Here is a 19,278-nt window from a genome sequence, read left to right on the forward strand (position 1 = left end):
ACTAAACTAACAGACTAAGCTTAACATTACCCAGACATTTTTTCTTACTGTTAGTCTTGAAAGTCCATATGTCTTACTGGTATCCTGTTCCTCACTCTAATGCCATAGGTGAGGGTGCTGATGAGGGAGTCCTCAGTCCTGGGAGTATGTTTAAGCCAGGATGTTTCAGTATTGCAAATACTTGGCAAGATAGATTTTAAACTTGACCACTAGCCTGGGTAAAATGAAGGACAGAAACAAAGCTAAGTCTCTTTTCTTGACCAGAAATGCTTGGTGACCTAGAGCTGCCTGAGTTGAGCAGACAATGGCTGGACAGGTTGAGGAAAGGCCACTGAGGCTGTGCCCATAGGTGCTTCACTCTGGTGCAAACACAGACATTTTCCCAGCACAAACTGAAGCAGCCACAGAGAATTGAAGCAGATGTAAATCTAATTCACTCACCTTTAGGTCCCCATCCCCCTGTCTGAAAGAAGGAGCAATTGTGGAAAAGCTGTTAGAAATTGGTACCTTACGGTCCAAAAATACAGGTAGAAACTAAATATTATCTGTCATTCTTCATGCTTTGAGGCATAAAGAAGTTGCCTACTGAGGGAAAAATAATGTTTCCCTTTCAATTTCTACCAAACAGCAAGGTGCTGTGTGGTGATAGTTTTTGTTCTCCTTTGAATCATTTAGATTTGCACATAAAGACTGTGGTGTAGCTTCAATCTGCAATTATAGGTGTGTCACTTGAATAGAGAGGAGAATTTATTACTGAAGTGCAGTGATGAGTTACTGCAAAAGAGAACTGAAATCATTGCTTTAAGGCTCATAGTGAGAACAGGGACCATGTGACAAAAGGAGAAAATGTAATTATCTGTTGGTTTCTCTCAGTTAATCTTTTGTAACTTGCTTTTTTTTTTTTTTTTTTTTTAATTTTTGGCCTGGACAAATCCTTTCCCTGTGTGCAGATAACCTTGCATACTGGGAACTGAGTACAGCTTGAAAAAGGCTGGGGATTTTTAATGCCTGATGATTTTTGTAGGAGCAATTGGATCCTCAGCTTTTGTGTGTCTTACTGTAACTAATACTGCATTGCAGCAGGCAATCAACACTTACAAAGGATAAAGGATCCTGATCTCGTTGACAGTGTTTTCATCATAAGTGTAGTTTTACAAGGCCTCCAAAGGTAGTAACAATTTGAGAGAAAAGGTGACTACCATCTGATTTTAGTGGAACTAAAATACATGTCGAGGATACAGATTGTCCTGAATAATTCTGCTGAGAAATAATGTGTTTAGAAATCGTTAGGAACAAAATGAGTGGAAGAAGTGCAATGTTTGAGTGCTCTGTCACATGGCAACATCTTTGTCTTGGAATGCCCTGATCCACTGAATAGGTCCAAGGGTTTTTTCCATACTGGTGCCTAATTGGGAGGAAGCACCTTCCTGGTGAACAGACAGTTTCGTTTGTACGCTGATTCATTCTGCTTAGCATGTTATCAGCACAAACTGTGAATGAGATATTCCTGAGAGCAAAGGCAAGGAAAAATGCATCATTTTGCCTGTGTTAGCCTTTATACATGTTTCCAGCGAGGGCCTAGGTACCCTGCCTTTGCAGTGGGCAGAGAACATCTGCTGTGTAAGTGTGTGCTCCTTACTGTCCCGGCTCTCTCTGGGCAACTTCAGAGTTAATGGAGATTTTTCTTAAGCATGCACCAAATAGATACCTGATCCTACTTATAGTTCAGCTCTTTAACCAAGGAATATTTAAGGAAAATATTCAAATGTATAAAAGTTTATAGGGATAATGTGTTGCATTATCCCTATAATTAATGTTGGATTGCAGTGAGAATATCTAAGAAAGCTGTGAGACCCAAAAGACCATACTCTTTTAGAAATGCATTGAAGCATATGGTAGATTTTTTTATCCTAGCAACTTGGTGATTTTGGCACCCAATATTCCCAGAGGTCTTCTTGAGGAATATTCACACCACCTTGTTTTAGGATTGCAACCAATTAGCTGTACTGGAATGCTGATCACCATAGGCATTACTGTAGAGACTGTCTGTACCCCTCTCATGGGGGGCAGAGGTGCAGCTGCTCCGAGGGGGTATTTAATGCATCTCAGCTCAGGCTTCTGCTCCATGCCACATCCTGGACTTGCCCAACTCCTCTCCTTTCCCCATCATCTGTCAAGGCAGCTGGGAACGTGGTTTTTAATGAGGAACCACATCTGTGAAATGCCATACCTTGTCTTAGGGGGTAGGAACACTCCTTTTCTGTGTGTTTTGGCATCTCTCTGCAATGCAACAGTTGAATATTGGAGGAAAAAAATTAATTCACTATAAACAGAAGTTTCTCTGAAATTGCTAAGAACTCCGTACATTTACTGGGTTTAGAGGAGATTAATAGGAAGAATAGGTGGATGAATACAAGTCTAAACAGATATGAAAAACTCCATTTTCATCTGCAGAAAATAATTTATAATGTGGGTCTCTTCACTTTGTACAAATAGCTGAATGCTCTGTAGTTTTTTAAGCAATTTTTCAATTATTGTCAGTGCAGTTCCAAGATGGAAATAGAAATAACATGCCAACACTGTATTTAAAGACACAAATTAAGAGAAATCTAAGCTTTCTTTTTTATTATGTAATTTTATATAATTTTACCTTTTAAAAATGTCTGCTCAAAGCAATTTTCATGTGTCCAAAAGCCATTAAAAAAAGCCGAAATTTCAATAAAGTTCTCTTTTTCACTTTTTTGTACTTCAAGTAAAGCACAAACCATTCTTAATCTCATTTTATATATTTGTTGATGTCCTTTGTTCAGTAATGATTCTGCATTGCATGGAAAAGTAGAAGGTTGGTGTATGTGGCTTTGCTTGAAGGTAGTATTTTTTCTGCAAGAAGGTCATCTTGGTATTATAAATTTTGTTATATTTTCCATTTGATTCTGATTTGCTTATTCTTCCTGAAACATTATTGCTCAATAGAATAAGCAATTTTTTATACAAATCTAAACTTTCAACTGTTTTTAAATACTTTAAAGAGGAGGAGAATGTACTGGTCAGTAATAGGATTAAGATGTCACTGTCATTGGTTGGGGTTTTTTGTGTTTGATTTTTGTGGGATTTTTTTGTTGTGGGATTTTTTTGATGTTTTTTTTGTTTATTGGGGTGGAGTTTTTGTTTGGTTTTGGGTTTTTTGGGTTTGGGGTTTTTTTTTTGTGGGTCTGTTTGTTTGTTTTTAATCACTTTTTTAAAATTTTCCTTTTTACGTAAGATATTTGTAGTTAGTAATTTGGAATTATAATGGTGATTTGGCAGGAGGTAATATCCAGTTTTACATAATGTTTCCATAGCATTGTTGCAGATTTTTTTTACTGTAAGAATTATACTTTGGAATCTTGGAAGATTGATTGGAGCAACTGTTGTGTGCAGTTGTGTTTCAGTCATTTGAGGAGACTGGTTAGATTTCCTCTTCTGAATTTCAGAGGAGTTACGATGGTTCTTAATTGCTTTTGGAGATGCTCAAGGTTTTGGGACCAGAAAAATCTCCTAATCCCTGATAAAAGATGCATTGGAAATCTGAATAGAGAAATCGTTTAAAGTTGCTGAAAGGGGACTTCCTGGAAAACACTGAAAGTCTCAAAAATCACTTTCTTACAGAGAATGATAGGAAAGCCTCACAGCTTTCCTGCTTCTGAGAAGAGGTTGTTCAGGGAGTGACAGATCAGGAGATAAAACAGTACCAATTTCACAGTCTCAGCCTTTTTAGAATTTTTTTCTGTCTTGCTGCAGAGGCTGCCAACAATAACTGGTTTAAGAGTTATGCCATTGTGAAGTGGTGCTTTATGTCTGCAATAGAAAATCGTGTTTGGCAGCTGTAGAACATGAGAAACGCAGTCCAAAGACAATTAGCATTTTAGTATAGAATCATATAGATGGATAGTATAGAAATAGTATGGAATCTGTATAGAATCAACTTCAGAGTTAATGAGAGTTACCTGTCATCATCAAGAGCCTGATTTTCATCTCTGCTGAACAGCTGCACAGTCAATGGAAATTAGTGGGCTTTGAGACACTTACTGTCTTTGCAAAAGATGGAGTGGGGGGGCTCACCACACATTCCCTGTGTGCCTGAGCAGGGCATCTATCCCTGAGGGGGCGTGGGAGCCCCTCTTTGTCTCTGCTCAGATACAAAAGCATTTGCCTCCTGTTCTCCCCTAGTTTGGTGCTGTTAGTTCAGGGTCATCACAGATTATTATTGCTGCCTGAGGCATTCCCTCTGTGCCTTGTATGCATGTGAAAAAAATGGTGATTTCAGCTATATATTGACATTCGAATAGTTAGCAACGGTGTGCTTATTGTGACATTTCCTTTTCTTTTTTCTTTCCTAGTGTAAAACTCTCTCTGGCGTCTGTGATCACATTATCTCGCTCTCTTCTGATCCACTGGTTTCCCAGTCTGCCCATCTTGAGGTGATCCAGCTTACAAACATCAAGCCAAGTGAAGGGCTGGTAAGAAGTACGCAGTTAATCAAACCCATCATCCAGGATGAGAAAGTGATGTTTTTTAAATAAGTTGTATATATGAAAATGAATAGGACATTTTAGCCTTTTCTGTTATAAAGTTTGAAAACAGACTGATTTCCTCATGCTAGTTTGGTTTCTCATGCAGCTGGGCCAACAGGAGGGGATTTTCTAAAGCTGACTGAAGTATGCACAGTTTAGTGAACAGGGAGAAATGAGTAAGAAATTCTTGCCATTTATACCAGCTTCTTAAAATGGTTCAGATTGTTCTAGGATCTTGAAGTCAGAAGGGACTTAAATTACTGAGATCAACTCAACCAAGAAGTTTGCGTGGGCTTATGCACAAAACCTGTCAGATTCTGGAAAATGTTTCATAGTGTCTCGGGGATACAAAGCTATTTTATAAGTTATTCCAGGGCTTCATAGCACTGCTGATAAGTAACTCAAGAATTCTTCATTCTTAATCAGGTACTTGTGAAGGCTCTTTATGCAGCCATCCTGTGTTTGTTGTTCAAGAGCTGACCATTGATCTCTTGTTTACTCAAGTATCCAACACCTGCTGCATGGAAAAAACCAACACTGTTAACAATTCCAGATGTCTGACTTTCCATCATTAATAATATCTGCTTCCATAATTTTTGGAGGTTGAAAAGAAGGTGTTTGGAATACAGTTAAATTTTTTTGTCTAGAGAAATAGCTTTTGCAACTTCTGCACAAGTTTATTCTCATTCCATATTCTTGAATAGTCTTGAAGGAGGACTGCCATACTCTTTGCAGCAGGTTTTTGAAGCTGTCTGCTTGTTGTAGTTTTAGAGAATATTTTGGTTTGCAGATGATTGGTTGTTGCTGGGTTTTGGGTTGATTTGTTTTTCTTGGCAAAGTTGGTATGCCAAGTTATTTAGAGCAATTGTGCACTAAATTAATTTTCCATTCTTTTGGAAAATTGCAATTAAAATATGAGAAAAACCCCAAACACTTGGATAAGTAAATATGGTCCCATCATTTGTTTTAGTCTGCAGTTTGTTTTCCCTTCCTCTTCTGGCTTTCTTTTTTATCTCTGAATCCATTTTAAACTTGTCCTTCAGGATTTCAGCTTCTCATGGATTCTCTGCTCCCTTTCTTTCCCTCCCTTTCCCCTGTAATTTTAACTCTTCCACCACCTTACTGCAGTCAACCTTTTGAAACCCTTTCTTCTATTGTTCTATTGTAATGAGAAAATCTTCTTCCTCTTTGTCTTGATCACCTTTTTATGAGTGCTGTCCGGTTTTATCTGAACTTGATTTTTTTTTTCTTTGTCTTCTGACTGTTTTTTTTTTTATTTTTTCCCCCTTCATTTAAGTTTTCATGTAGGTTGGGATGAGCTCCCAGGGACTGAGAAATGTTGAATGGTATTTTTGTAAATAAGAGTGTGTTTCATGGGTCTGTTCCTGCTGGGTAGCTGATGAGAGAATCTCTTTCCCTCTCTGTGCCTCTGTTTTACATCCTCTGTCTGTCTTGTCTGTTTAAACTGGAAGCTCTTCAAGGCAGGGCTTTTGTTTTTTATGTATTTGTGAACCAATATAGCACGGTCTTGATGTCATTGTCATAAAAAATAATTATATGTATTTTTTTAAAAAAGTTAAATAGCAACCATGCAGTATACAAGCCATAGAAGGATACAATGCCATTTTGACAGGGTCATGGTTTTTCCCCCTTGTCCTTGCCTGCGTGCCACTATTATGTTGCCTCGGCATTGTGCCTCTCCTGTAGATTGTGAGCTCTCCAGAGCAGGCACCAAGGATGTGGATTCACACTGGAAGAGTGAAAATCGTCCCCTTCCCTTTGGAACCACGCCAGTCTGGCCAACAGATCACCTGTGTCATGTGCTTCTTGGTGATTTATGTGCTTTTGGGTTCTTGGGCTTCTGTTTGCTTTTTAAACTTAATTCCTGCCCCACTGAGTGCTGAGGGTTTAACAGCTGATGGTGGAGCTTGGAGTTGTGAATATTCTCTACACATCAGAAATGCTGGGATAAATGCGAAGCTTATTTGTTTCTGGACCTTCTTCCAGGATTTGTGCAATGATGGAGGTGGAAAAATGGTTTATTGTCAACTTTCCTGTAGATTTTTGACCCACATGACAGTTCTGTACTGGCTTTACCAATCACTAAATAAAATGTGTAAAAACGGAAGGACTTCAGGAAGAAGAAAAAGATAAAGATTGCTGCTAACTGGGAAGATTTTTTGTTGCCTCTCAATAACAGAATATCTACCATCTCAAATTCAATAGCTAAGAAGCTAAAGTAAATTTGGGAGAGAAAAAGCAGAGGACGTGAGAAGGAAATTAAAAGGTTGGAAAACAATGCTCTTTCCCTAAACTCATGGTAAATATATGATGGAATTAAGAAAGTGCTTGAAGCTTTTACAACTTAAAGAAGATTGGTATGATCAGGAGATTTTAATCAGCACAAATAGTTCCTTCACTGTGTTTGGTCTTTTCCTGTGGAAACGTAAGTATTTGTCAGAGGTAAATCTAAATTTTCAGACTAATACCTGAATGCAGAAGAAACAAGTAAATGTGTTAGTTACTATGTCTCATATATATTCAAACTAGCTAACATCTCTGACTAGATAACATTTCAAACAACTAAAGATGTCATACAGAAAATGCTGTTAGGGTGTGATGTGGAGAACCTCTTGTGTATTGGGTAAAGCAGTGTTATGGGTGGGATTTGGTATTGGTTTTGTTGTTTGGTTTTTTTCCCCTTTTTGTTTTCCCTCTATCCTTGTCTCTTGTGACTGGCTGCATTCATGTTCTCCAGTGAGTGCTGCTGGGGGAAGAGATATAGCCTGCAGTGGCTGTGCAGTAAGGGTGAAAAAGAATTCATGGTAGAAAGTTATTTAAAAAGCCTTAAAATTGATTAATATGGGCAACTTCGCAATCACCAACATGCTCCCATATGTAATCCCCTTTCTTTTTTTCTTTTTTTTTTTTCCTTTGAGGACTTGCAAGTTGTTTCATCTGTATCAGTAAGCAGAATTTAATTTTGTGTGTTTTTACATTACTGATATACAAAGAGACAAAATTGACTAGCTTAGGTAGTATGTTTTACCATGAAACAGACTTAAAAATGTTGCTTCTTGACTGAAAACAGTGAGTATATTTAGACAAAAAGCAGAAAACCAAGTTTTTCTTGGTTAGTTTTTCTACAACATTCACTTTCTACTTTATTTTTATTTGTAATATAGAACAGAAAATCAGAGATCTGTAGCAAAGACTAATCTTGACTTTCAGTTGTTTGCTGTTCAGGTAATCATTTTCATCCCAGTCAGGTAAGTGACTGTGATGTGATCTCAAGGGTTCAGAAATGCAAAGGTAAATTCATCAGAATACGAGAGTGATTGTTCAAGGTTCCTTTTTGCCTGCTGAAGCAAACACAACAAAAGCTTGTCGTGTAAAAAATTGGTCATAAAATACAAGTCATTGATACAGCAGGGTGTGGCAGCTGATTAAAGTGTACTGGCTACTCCCTTTCCAACATTCCAGTGTACTACTATTCCTGATACTTCCCCTGAATTTTTTTGTTTGAAATACTGAAAGAGCTGGGAAAGAGTTATGAACAGCATTCTAAGAGCTGTTTGGTGGTTAAAGAGGCACGTGCAGCTTTGGAGGACTCCATGAAAATGGAGTGAAAGTAAAAATTCAGTTACATGTGTGATTAAATGAAATTATTATCTTCTTTCCTTTTCCTTCCAGCATTGCATAAAATATCAAGAAATACATTATATATTTATATACATAAAATATGTTAGAAATATATCACATTCTGTTTTCATTCTTGAAGAAAATATAAACAAAAACAAAGAAAGGGAGGAAAAATGAAAAAAAAAGCACAAAATATCTCTTTTATATCGCCAAGATAAATTGTAATGATTAGTTTGAAATTAGAGCTCTACCCATAACTGATCACAACAATCTCTCATGTAATTAAGCATGAGTTATTAATTTTTTAATCTAGGCATACATTTACTCCTGATTACTAGGTTAGTTATCTTATAGTTATTTTAGTCATATAAACTGAATTATCTTTCCTTTTATCTGGTGGAACTGATTCTTGTAAATTCTTAGGGACTTACCTTTGAATACCTAAGACTGTACCTACCAATTTCTTTCAGTGCAAATGGACAGAGCACACACTGTTCTCCCTTCTATTCTTGATTGCTGAAAGTACTATTGATACTGTGCAGCCACAAGGAGGCAGAGAGAGGAAAACTTGTAAATGTCTGTGGTATTCTTATTTCCATTCCAGATCAAACAATTGTAAGCCAGAAATGTTCTCTTCTCTGTACCATTTCCCATATGCTGTTCACTTAAAAGAATGAGTGAAGAAACATGGGTGAAAGGGGCTTATTTTTGTGTTGCAAAATGTTACCTCTCCTCATTTAAAAGCTGCTTTATATTAAGAATTATGTTGGCGCTTGTAAAATTAATGTGACATGGTACTAATAGAACATTTATTAATTTTGCACATGTGGAATAAATACAATCTAGGGTAGGTATTTTTCAGCTTCCTTCTTCCCTCTCTTTCTTAATGTGTGCAAAATCTTGATCCTGTCTTTTTAAGAACATTCTGTCAAAGTTCTTTCTCCTCTTGTACATTTTCAAAGTATTTTAAATTTATTGGAAAGACTAGGTTGGATGTGAATTGTCCTCTGGAATGGTAGCACACTTGGATGAACTTACTATCCTATGGAACAATGCTTTGCACAAAACTGAACCACCATGTAACCATTGTGTAGACTTTTCCCTCGGCTTTCACCTGATGTTTAAGGCTGAAAGCAGTAACTCACTGTGCATAAAAATAAAGATGTGGCTTTCTTCAGAAATTGCTCTGTTTGGGGACCTGACTCAAAGTGCCAGTCTCCATGGTCACTGTGAATTTAGCTCTTGCCATGTTGCAGGGTGTGTGGCCCAGTGACTTAGATGGGGATCCTGAGAGGGACTGAGGTCTCCATTAGTGGTGGATTGAGGGTAGGCGTGTCTACCAAGGAACACATACTAACATATTTCAGCCTCTTGTGTGGCTCATTATGCTTCCTGTAAGATATATGTATATGAGTGTTAAGATGTGTGTGTATTATTAGTGTTTCCCTACCTCACAGGGGTGTTGTGAGGATAAATGTATGAAAAAGCCATTCTATATTTGAGTTAAGCAAAAGCTGTGTGATGGAGCCAATCAATGGACAAATCGCTGAAGGTACATAGAGGAGCTGGAAGTTGAAAGATGATGTCAGGAGGTTTCTGACCATGTATTGATTAGTAGGTTCTGGATTTTTTTTCCTTCTAGCTGTGGCAGCTGAACATGATAACTGGGGCTGATGCGATTAACACTATGTAATTGTGCAGAACAGAAGAGGAGTTCACTTTTGAGCCCTATCCAGAGAAACTCTGGAAGTCCTTGGCTTGTTTTACTGGAGATATTATTCACTTTGTTAATTTATGTGTATGTCCTCATATCTGCTACCAAAATGTCTGCCAGTTCTGGTCCCAATATAGATTAGTACAACTCAATATGTCTTCTTTGCCTCTTTGCTATACTGCTCCCCAGTGAGTGCGCTGGACTCCTCAGCTAGGGATAGACTTCTCAGTGGCACTTGGATTAAAACAAGAAAAAGTAGGTTATGGAGAGGATGTTTACTCAGGTGCTCAGTGTTTACTTGCTCTCTGTAAAGTGGTTGAGGGAAAGGAGATTACTCAGAAGTTATTGAATGCTCAGTATATGCCAATCATCTCTCCTTTTTCCTTCTCTCAGTGTCATAGTGGATGTTGTTAAAATGTTTGAATTGAAACTTGGTGCAAAGGCATATTTGAGACACTGTTTTGGATGACCCATGCAGGAAGTTCTGTCTGTTCACAAGCTATCCCTGCTTTTTCATATTTTTTTTTTTAAGAAGTGGGGTAGCTAACAAAGTTGATGTTGATTTTTTCATCACTGAGTTTTATAGCTGAAGTGTTCATTGGAATGAAGGAGGCTATTGAGAATGTCTTACAGCCGTTTTGCAGGCACAATTCCAAGCACTGGTTAGCTGTTTGAAAGTTGTGTTTGCAGCGTTGCCTACTGAAGACTCAGATCGTTTAAAACTCAATGTAATTTTCAAAGCAATCATACTAAGGCATTTTGTATTTCTGGGGCTTTTTGGAAGGCATTGTTCTCTTTGTAGTTGAAGAACTGTATTTAAAAAATGGGGAGTATTTATGGACATAACTGTGATAAACAGTTTTCTATTGCTAATTAGGGCCAAAATTATTTGGGCTGTTCTTGAAGTGTATAAAAAAGCACTTTGTTATGCAGAGACAGATTCCTTATGGCATGTGTTAAAGTCCACATACCTTACAGAAAGCAAAAAGAAAAGAGTGATTCTTTAAGAAATATGCAAGTTTTATTTGGATGGTGATGGTTTGTGAAACACTTTAAAAATTCTTTCCCATAATGTCTTTTTCTTAGGGTATGTACATTAAGTCAACATATGATGGTCTTCATGTAATTACTGGAACAACAGAAAATGTAAGTATTGTTAATACTGTATGTTCAGACCTGGAAGCCTTTCTGACCTTACCTGTGGTTAATGCTTTCCCTTTGCTATAAACTACATTTTGCTTGCAAACTTGTGCTGGTTGGCTGTTAAGGACCAATGGCATGTTGGACAGCAGAATGCTTGTGCTTGTTTACCTCAGAATTGAAAGAGTTGTTCCCATTTAAGAACCAAGAGAATCAGTCTTGATTTGTTCTTGCAAGACACCTGAAATGCTCTAGTTGATCCAGACAGGAAGCAGCTGTCTTGGAGTTACTTTGCTCTGTGAATAAAAGATAAATGTCTGTATTATATTTAGGCTGTTGTGCTGAAGTTTGCTGCAGTATTAGACAAACAGCTTTTATATTTTCCATCTATCAAGCTTCATCTTTTAATAAATGAGTGCATGGAAATGGACATCCCTTCACATTGACAAATAACCATGTATTTCTGCATGAACTTCTGAGTAATGCCTATGGAAAGGAACAATTACCAGTGTACTAATTCTCACTGAAGGCATTAAAGAGCAATTAAAACATAACAAGACTACATTTCAAAAGCCTTTGAAATACAACCTCCTTTGTACACTATATTTAGGGAACTGGCTGTCTGTTAGGAGTCAAGCAAAATTATAATTTTGGGGGAAAAGGCTTCTATCCATGGTCTTCAATTAATGTGGAGCAATCACTAACAACATTGAACTATCCCATACTGGTTTAGGCAATTCCTGTGAAAGATTTTGATGGCATTTTCTTAAAATTAAGCTGTCAAAAATATTTGTTTTATCATGCTACTGTGTCATCCTGTGGGAAGTGCAAACTACGTACATGACATTTACAGCTGCTGCATCTGATCTACAGTGAGGTTCTGTTAACATCTCAACAAAATAGGAATATTATTTTCATCCTTTCATAGGAGCTGCAATCTGATAGCCTTTTTCCTTTCTGTTTTCTGCTGTGGGCAGAATATTCATGGGTCATAACCAATAGATAATACCTATAGTAGAATTTGTGTGAATGCAACCTACCTTGCAATAAAGAAAAATAAGGAATTTAAAGGAAAATAAAAATTCTAGAGAGTCAGGCCTACAGCTAAAGACATCATTAGTGAAATTAGCAAAACTAAACAAGCCAAACAGAACTACAGTTGAAGTTAATCTAGAAAATATATGAAATAAAGAGAACAATTTTTACAGTTGAATCTCTCAAATTAAAGAAGGAACAGTTTCTTTCCATAACTTGCTAATGGATTTAATTTCCCAGGGGCAAAGATAAAAATAAAATCCTAATGCATTCCCTCAAAACCCTTATCTTTTGTGATTCATGAATATAATTTAAAGCTATGTCAGGAAGCTTCAGTCATGATGACTCTTCTGCTGTTGTTATGGACTCTTTCACTCGCTGTGACACCCTGGAGGTGCTCATGGCAGACCAAGAAACTGCACTCTGTTATCAAGGGAAAAAGCTGCTGTGTGTTAAAGCAATTGTGAAAATGAGCAATGCTTTAGCGAAAGAAGGGTGTCTCCTGCTTTTAAAGACAGAGTTTCTAGCTGCTTTCTTTAACACACACACACACACACACACACACACAGAGCTTTGATTCTGGTAGACAAGAGGAGAAAAATCTAAGCAGCATGTCTAGAATAAGATCACAGTGGTGCACGTGTGATCTGACCTGCTGGCTTTAACATGTTTACTCTTTGCAGTACAGCTTAACTTCTAGGAAACAAGAATCCAAATGATCCTCCATTTCAACAAAAATTTGTGTCCTTTTAATTTCCAAGTCTTCTCTTCCAAGTGAGATAGTGACAGAATTTTCTGTCTGAATGATCCTGGAGAAGAACATACATCTTTTTAAACACATGGTAATGGTAGTGCTCTCCACATTAATGTGAGAGAGTAGTTTTGTAATGACAGTTCTGCTTTTTCTGTTTGGCCTTTGAGGTGTTTGATATCCAGCTGCAAAGCCCATTAGAGTTTGGATCTTGCTGTCTGGCATTAGGAGTCATCTCCCCCAACACATTAGCCCTGCAGATCAAAGCAGCTGAGCTCTGAAGCTTGGACTGAGAGAGAGCAGTGTTCCTTACAGGTCACTGCCCTGTAAGGGCTTCTCTCTGGTGGCCTTGTAGCATTAGAGCAAGCTCAGCTTTCCAGTTCATGTCTTCTGTCTTTTGTTTGGAAGTAACAATCTAAAAGGGTGTTTTGGTCCAACAAAAGATTTCAGGTTCCTTGTTGAGTAGCCCATTTAGACCATGTTGGAGAAATTATTTTAATTCACCAACCAAATGTGTCCTTCAAATAAGACCATTTTGTCCTTTGGTTTTCCAACAAAAACCAGCATTTTTCTAAAGTAATAGTATGCAGTGCATCTCCAGCAGGCATCTGGCTTTGAAGGAGGATCTCCCAGTGTCATCACTTACTGGTTTGCTTTGTATGGTGCCCTTAGATCACAGGGAAGAGAGATTTTCAGAAGAAATACTGCCAAAATGTCTACTGTGGGCATGCAGCAATTGTGCTCCAGGGGCTCTAAACTGGACTTTCAGACAGTGTGGGTATACCAGGGGTATAGGAAAAAGACATTTAGCCTAAAGGACAAAACTAAATTATTCTAAAGCATAAATCTAAGCAGATTCTGGATAGCTTTTAGTTATTGATGTGTGAGCCTCAGTGACAGGTGCTTCCATCTCTTCAACTCCCTGTTGAACCGAATTACCAGCTAATGAGGATACAGTTGTGGTGTGGCACACTTTGTTTGTCCTAGCAGTACTTCATGGGTGGATTCTGTGCTTAATGATCAGCATATGCATCTAAAAAAGAAAGAACTTATCGGTTCTCCTCTGTTTTCCTTATATAGCCATGATAAAAGATGCTGTTTTATAAACAATGTCTGTTTTTTACTGGAGAGGAAAAAGCAATAAGGAATAGGAGTTACACCCCCTTCATAAGACCACAGCCTTGATATCTTTCCACGTTTTTTTTATCTCACCTTGTGTTTGAGGCATAATTGCAATGAGGCATTTTTTAACATAGATTTTTTCAGTTTGAAGATTCTCAGACCATGTTTTAATATCTTGGCAAACGTCACTCGTTTTGTCAAGATTTAAGCTGCAAATGCTGAAGACACTGTAAAGCAAAGGATGTATTGTAATAAAGTCCTGAAGAGTTCAAGGGTAATGACACAGAATTCACTTGCATTTGCATTTTAAAAGTTTTAGGTGTAACTACATCAGATCTAGAAGAGCTGTATTACATAGGAGGATTATAAAGATTTTAGAGGTATGAATGAGTAAGTGCGAGTAGTGAAATGGCAGACAGAAGACAGATTATTAGGACATAATCACCAGTGTTAAAATATTTCCCCAGGTCACTCAGCCAGTACCTTTATTGCTTAAATAGTGCCAAAATATCGAGGCTGGTGTTCTTTATATAAAGTTAAATGATATTACCAGCCCTGTTTGATTTAGGATGTTCTGTGCAATGTCTGCTAGAAATGAGTCATGAGTGATCCTACTTTCAGTCTCTCATGTCTCTTGGATATCTTTCATTTGTACACTGATATTAACTTAGGCCATAAATTATGTGCAATTCAACTAAAAATCATGGCTTAGCTGTGGGACATGTGTCTTGAATGGGGATGTACTACATAGGTTATTGCAAAAAGTCCACATTTCAGGCCTGGAGCATTTTCTTTAGATGAACTGCTACCTCACCTGAAAATTAAATTAATTCCACTCCTTTACATAAAATTTGTAGCAGTTTTTTTGGAAATCTGCTCCTGAGCAACATGTTTCCTTTGGGTTCTTTTTTCAAACTGTCAGTCTCACCTTCTACTGTGGAGTCAATTAAGTGCCTTCTGGCAGCCACAGTATTGTGAGAAAAATCAGTGTGACTCTGAAAAACTGAAGGAATTTGTTTTCCTTTGAACTTACAGCTATTCCCCTCAGAAAACAATTGGTCTACTGTAAACAGAGAAGGGAGAGTTTGTGGGGCTTTCACTTTAATAAAAGAGGCAGTTTTTGTTGTGGTTTTTATTTTTATTTGGTTTTTCTTGTTGTTCTCACTGAGAATTTTTTTGAGGCAAAAGCAAAGTACAAAACTACTTTGCTTTTTTGAATTCTGTATGGTGGTTGCATTTCTTTCACTCTAATAGTGTTCCAAAACCAGTTACCATTAACTTACTTGGTCTTCCTAGGTTGTATCTAACCCAATCTTCTCTTCTTGTGTGCTCCTGGCAGAACAATAATTTACTAAAGCTCTCTGCAACATACTGAAATAATGTAGAATAAAAAGACAATTTTATGAAATTTGTTTATGAAGAATTGTCAGGTAGTCTTGATAGCTTCAAAAGGCATCCACAGACTGGGTTTTGAGACTTAAGATATGTCCGGCAGGTTAAAACATCCTTTTGTCAGGATGAAATTCAAAAGAAATCCTTAGGACTCAGTTACCATTTATATTCATACCTTTCTAAACATGTGATTTTATTGTGTAGAATAGTGCATATAATTTTTTTCCAACAAGAACAAACTGATTATTAAACATTTCTTTCATTCTTTATTTCACAGTAGAATGTCTATCAATCTAACCTGATTTACATAGCTTAGCAATCATACTGCTGAAAGAGAGATGATGACCGGTAAGACCTGTATTCTTGATCATCTCTTTTATTTTAAATTCAGTCACCTGCAGATCGGTGCAAGAAAATCCATGCTGGGGATGAAGTGATTCAAGTTAACCACCAAACTGTGGTATGTATAACTATGTTCTGTGTCAATTGGAGATAGAGGTGTCGGGGCATATTAGCATGTGTAGAGAAGAATTGTGTAGAAAAATGTGTTTTTATAAATCATTATTTCTTCTAACATCTAAATTTTCCTTTTATCTTTTGAAACAACATAGTTCTTAAGTCTTAAGCTAAACCCTGATCATCTGAGTATTACAGGAGACATCAAGTTAGGCTAAATATCTATGGCTTGGGAGATCTGTTAGGCTGTTTTCTGCTTGCACATGCACAAGTTGGTTTAAATGTAATGGAAATTTTGGGTTGAAGGGATGCAAGGAGATGGAAATATTGTGCCTGTGTGCATTTCACATCAAGAATGCTTCCTGGACACAGGAAAACGTACTACTTTCCAAATATACCAGAAAGTTTAGAGTGTGGTTTTTGAGAAGACAAGCATGTGAAATTCCCATAGGGGTACATGGGGTGGGTTGACTTAATTTAAAGACAGGTTTTAAACTTGGAAACTTAAAATTAAACAAACCTTTCAGAAATGGTAGTCAAGAAAACTAATACCGTGTAAATTGCCCTTTGTGGGAACAGATACTTGTTAGTGCCTGGTAATTTTTTTTAGGATTCGTGAACTGTTAAAAATGAATGTACCTTTTCTAAGGTAAGGCTTTCTAAGAGAAAAGGCAGACTTACAGTATCGAAAGCAGCTATTATTTTTCCAAAGTATTATGTTTTTTGAGAGTAGTGAAAGTCAATATATGGTATTAGTGCAGCAACCATTTGTTAGAAGTTGTGTTTTGAAGTTTGTGTTGTGTTAGAAGTTTAGAACTTCTGACATTTGTTAGAAGTTGTGTTTTGTCATTCCACACGGGGCTTCACTTCCAGCTTTAGGCCATTGTACATCATGTCAGCTCCTCTGCACAGATTAGGGTAATACTTCAATATATCTTCTAGTTAAGTTTGAAATCAAATATACTGTATATATGTGGACCTTAACAGATGAGAAACTATCTTTGGAGCTATGCAATATAATTTGATAAATCTGAGCAGGTCAGGGTGAATTTTGATACTGTTTAGGCCATACAGCTTCTTTATAAGTGTTATATTCCATGGTTACTTTTCATGTACAGTTGATGATTAATTTCTCTGGTTTTCTGCACTAAGGGAGCTTATGACATCAATTTAATTTGGAAAACACTTTAGAGAATTATTATTTTGGCTATTAAAATCATCTGGAGAAGCACTTCATTAAACATTCAGTACTAGCTAGTTATTTTTCCCAAAAATTTCTGATGGTACTGTAAAGTTGCCTTGTCAACTTGAAAATTTCCAGTTGGCTAGGTATTTATTCTAGTTTTCTTAGCACATCTGCACTGCATTTATTTGATGGAAAGATCAGATTCTTAACCCTAACATCACCAGTAATGTTTTGACTAGCCTTAAGATGAGCTTTCTTACCTACATGGATGGAATATTTAATGTAGGATTTGAGTGTCTTGGCTTTTGCATAAGCAAAGTATTTTCAGAGACATGAAGAAAAGTAGTTGTATTTCTAGGGAAAAGAACCATAGAGAGCTAAGACAAATGTAGTTTAAATGGTGAATATATATAGTAATAGACTAAACCACACATTTACTTACACTTTTCTTTGTTGTATCAACAATATAATTGAAATAGTTGTCATCATTGATATTGCATACAATGTATATGAATAATTTTCTTCTGTTTTATAGTTAATTTTCTACAGTGAAAGTCAACTAGGATTTTCTTAGAAATCCAGTAGTACCTCCCATCTTATCTTTGCAAAAGTACACTACATTCACTCTTCAATTTTATTAAGCTGAAATATTTCATTTTTTCTGTAGATTCTGCAGAATTGGATAAGAATCTTAGTAAATCCTTTTGTACTACAGCTTCTCATGAGGAATTTACTGTCCAGTTCTAGGAATGTGTTTTCTTGGAAGGGGTATTATTCCTTACACTGACTCTTGCTTAGGAGATAAATAATTCTGAAGATACTACATTTTGTTTTTACTGTTTATTGACTTTTTTTCTCACATTTGATATGCTACTCACCAACAGCAGATACAGGACAACTTGCTCCCTGTAGCTTATCGTACATATCATATGTACGTATCATACATATCATATGTAACTCATCATACTTATATCACTAGTATTGACCATAGAAATAACTGACTAATTTTTTTAAATATCTGATTTTTAAAAATATCTAATTCTAAAGCTGTAGGGAAGTGTTATTCACATGTACCTGTTATTAAGGTCATGTCTTGTAAATGAAGACTCAAAATATATTAAAAAAAATAATATTCTATAATTTCATTTAGAGTTAAAGCTCTTCTAAACATGTTTTTTCTTCAGTTATTTCAGTGTATTTATCTGTCAGATTGAAGTTAATGTCTGTCTTTTGTACTTTATATTTCAGAGAGTAAATACAAATAGGAAGAAGAGCAGTTCCAAAGTTCCAATTTTAAACAATTGGCTTAAAAATCCAACTTGTTAGATAATACTTTTTACAAGTGTCACATTGTAATAACTACAAAAAGGCTGCTTTTTCAGAAAGTCCACTGACTTTCAAATAAGCAGCATGACAAAGTAGGAGAATAGTTAAGTGATTTATACTGATTTTCATTATGCATGTCCTAATACTGGGTGTCAAATAGTTTTAAGTTTTCTGTTGACATCCTCTGCTTGTAGTGATGTTTAATCTTTGTAGTATTTCATTTGGCAGTGAAATCAAAGAATTTCAAGTGATTATTTTGATTGTTTGCTATTCAGTATAAAATATGCGTAACAGGATTATTCCACTTGTTGCTGGCAGGATGTTTGGACCGTTGGAATATTCTAAATTAAAAAAAAAATTGATTAGGCCTAAAGTCAGTGAAAAGTTAACGTTCAGAAAATTGTCCTTTAAACAGTGGTTTCTTGAGTTTAAATAGTTATGTGAATCTTCTGTGTAAGTTTTGCCTTACAGGACAGATCTATTCTTCAATAGTTCTGTAAATAAGGGTCATAACTCCCTCCAATGTGAGAAGGTCATGGACCTGTTGGATCAAGTCTAGAGGACATCACGAAGATGATCCCAGGGCTGGAACACCTCTCCTATGAGAACACGCTGAGAGAGTTTGGGTTGTTCAGCCTAGAGAAGGAAGGGCTTTGGGGAGATTTTGTAGCACCTTCCAGTAAATAAAGGGGCTGCACGAGAGTTTGAGAGGGACTTTTTATGAGGGCCTTTATTGATAGTCTGAGGGGAATAGCTTTAAACTGGAAGAGGGCGTGTTTATATTAGGTGTTAGGAAGAAATTATTTTCTGGGAGGCTTGTGAAAGACTGGAAAAAGTTACCCAGAGAAGCTGTAGATGCCCCATTCCTGGAAACATTCAGGGCCAGGCTGGAGAGGGCCTTGTGGGGATGTCTCTGCCCATGGCAGGGGTTTTGACAATAGGTGATCTTTGAGGTCCCTTC

At 36.8% G+C, this 19,278-nt stretch overlaps 1 protein-coding gene across 8 annotated transcripts in view; it reads left to right on the top strand.

Moving 5' to 3' along the window:
• Positions 1-19,278, top strand: part of CNKSR2 (connector enhancer of kinase suppressor of Ras 2) — a 206,079-nt gene that overhangs the window by 78,007 nt on the left and 108,794 nt on the right. For 5 of the 8 annotated variants that reach the window (XM_077781642.2, XM_077781640.2, XM_077781645.2 and 2 more), the window contains exons 6-8: positions 4,380-4,499; positions 10,996-11,055; positions 15,741-15,809. In XM_077781642.2, coding sequence (XP_077637768.2) covers positions 4,380-4,499; positions 10,996-11,055; positions 15,741-15,809 — 249 coding nt within the window. The remainder of the gene's footprint in view (positions 1-4,379; positions 4,500-10,995; positions 11,056-15,740; positions 15,810-19,278) is intronic. The other 3 variants (XM_085559605.1, XM_077781641.2, XM_077781643.2) reach the window with 2 other exon arrangements.

This window comes from Lonchura striata, chromosome 1, assembly GCF_050655825.1.
Source record: "Lonchura striata isolate lonStrDom1 chromosome 1, ASM5065582v1, whole genome shotgun sequence".
Taxonomy (NCBI): Eukaryota; Metazoa; Chordata; class Aves; order Passeriformes; family Estrildidae; genus Lonchura; species Lonchura striata.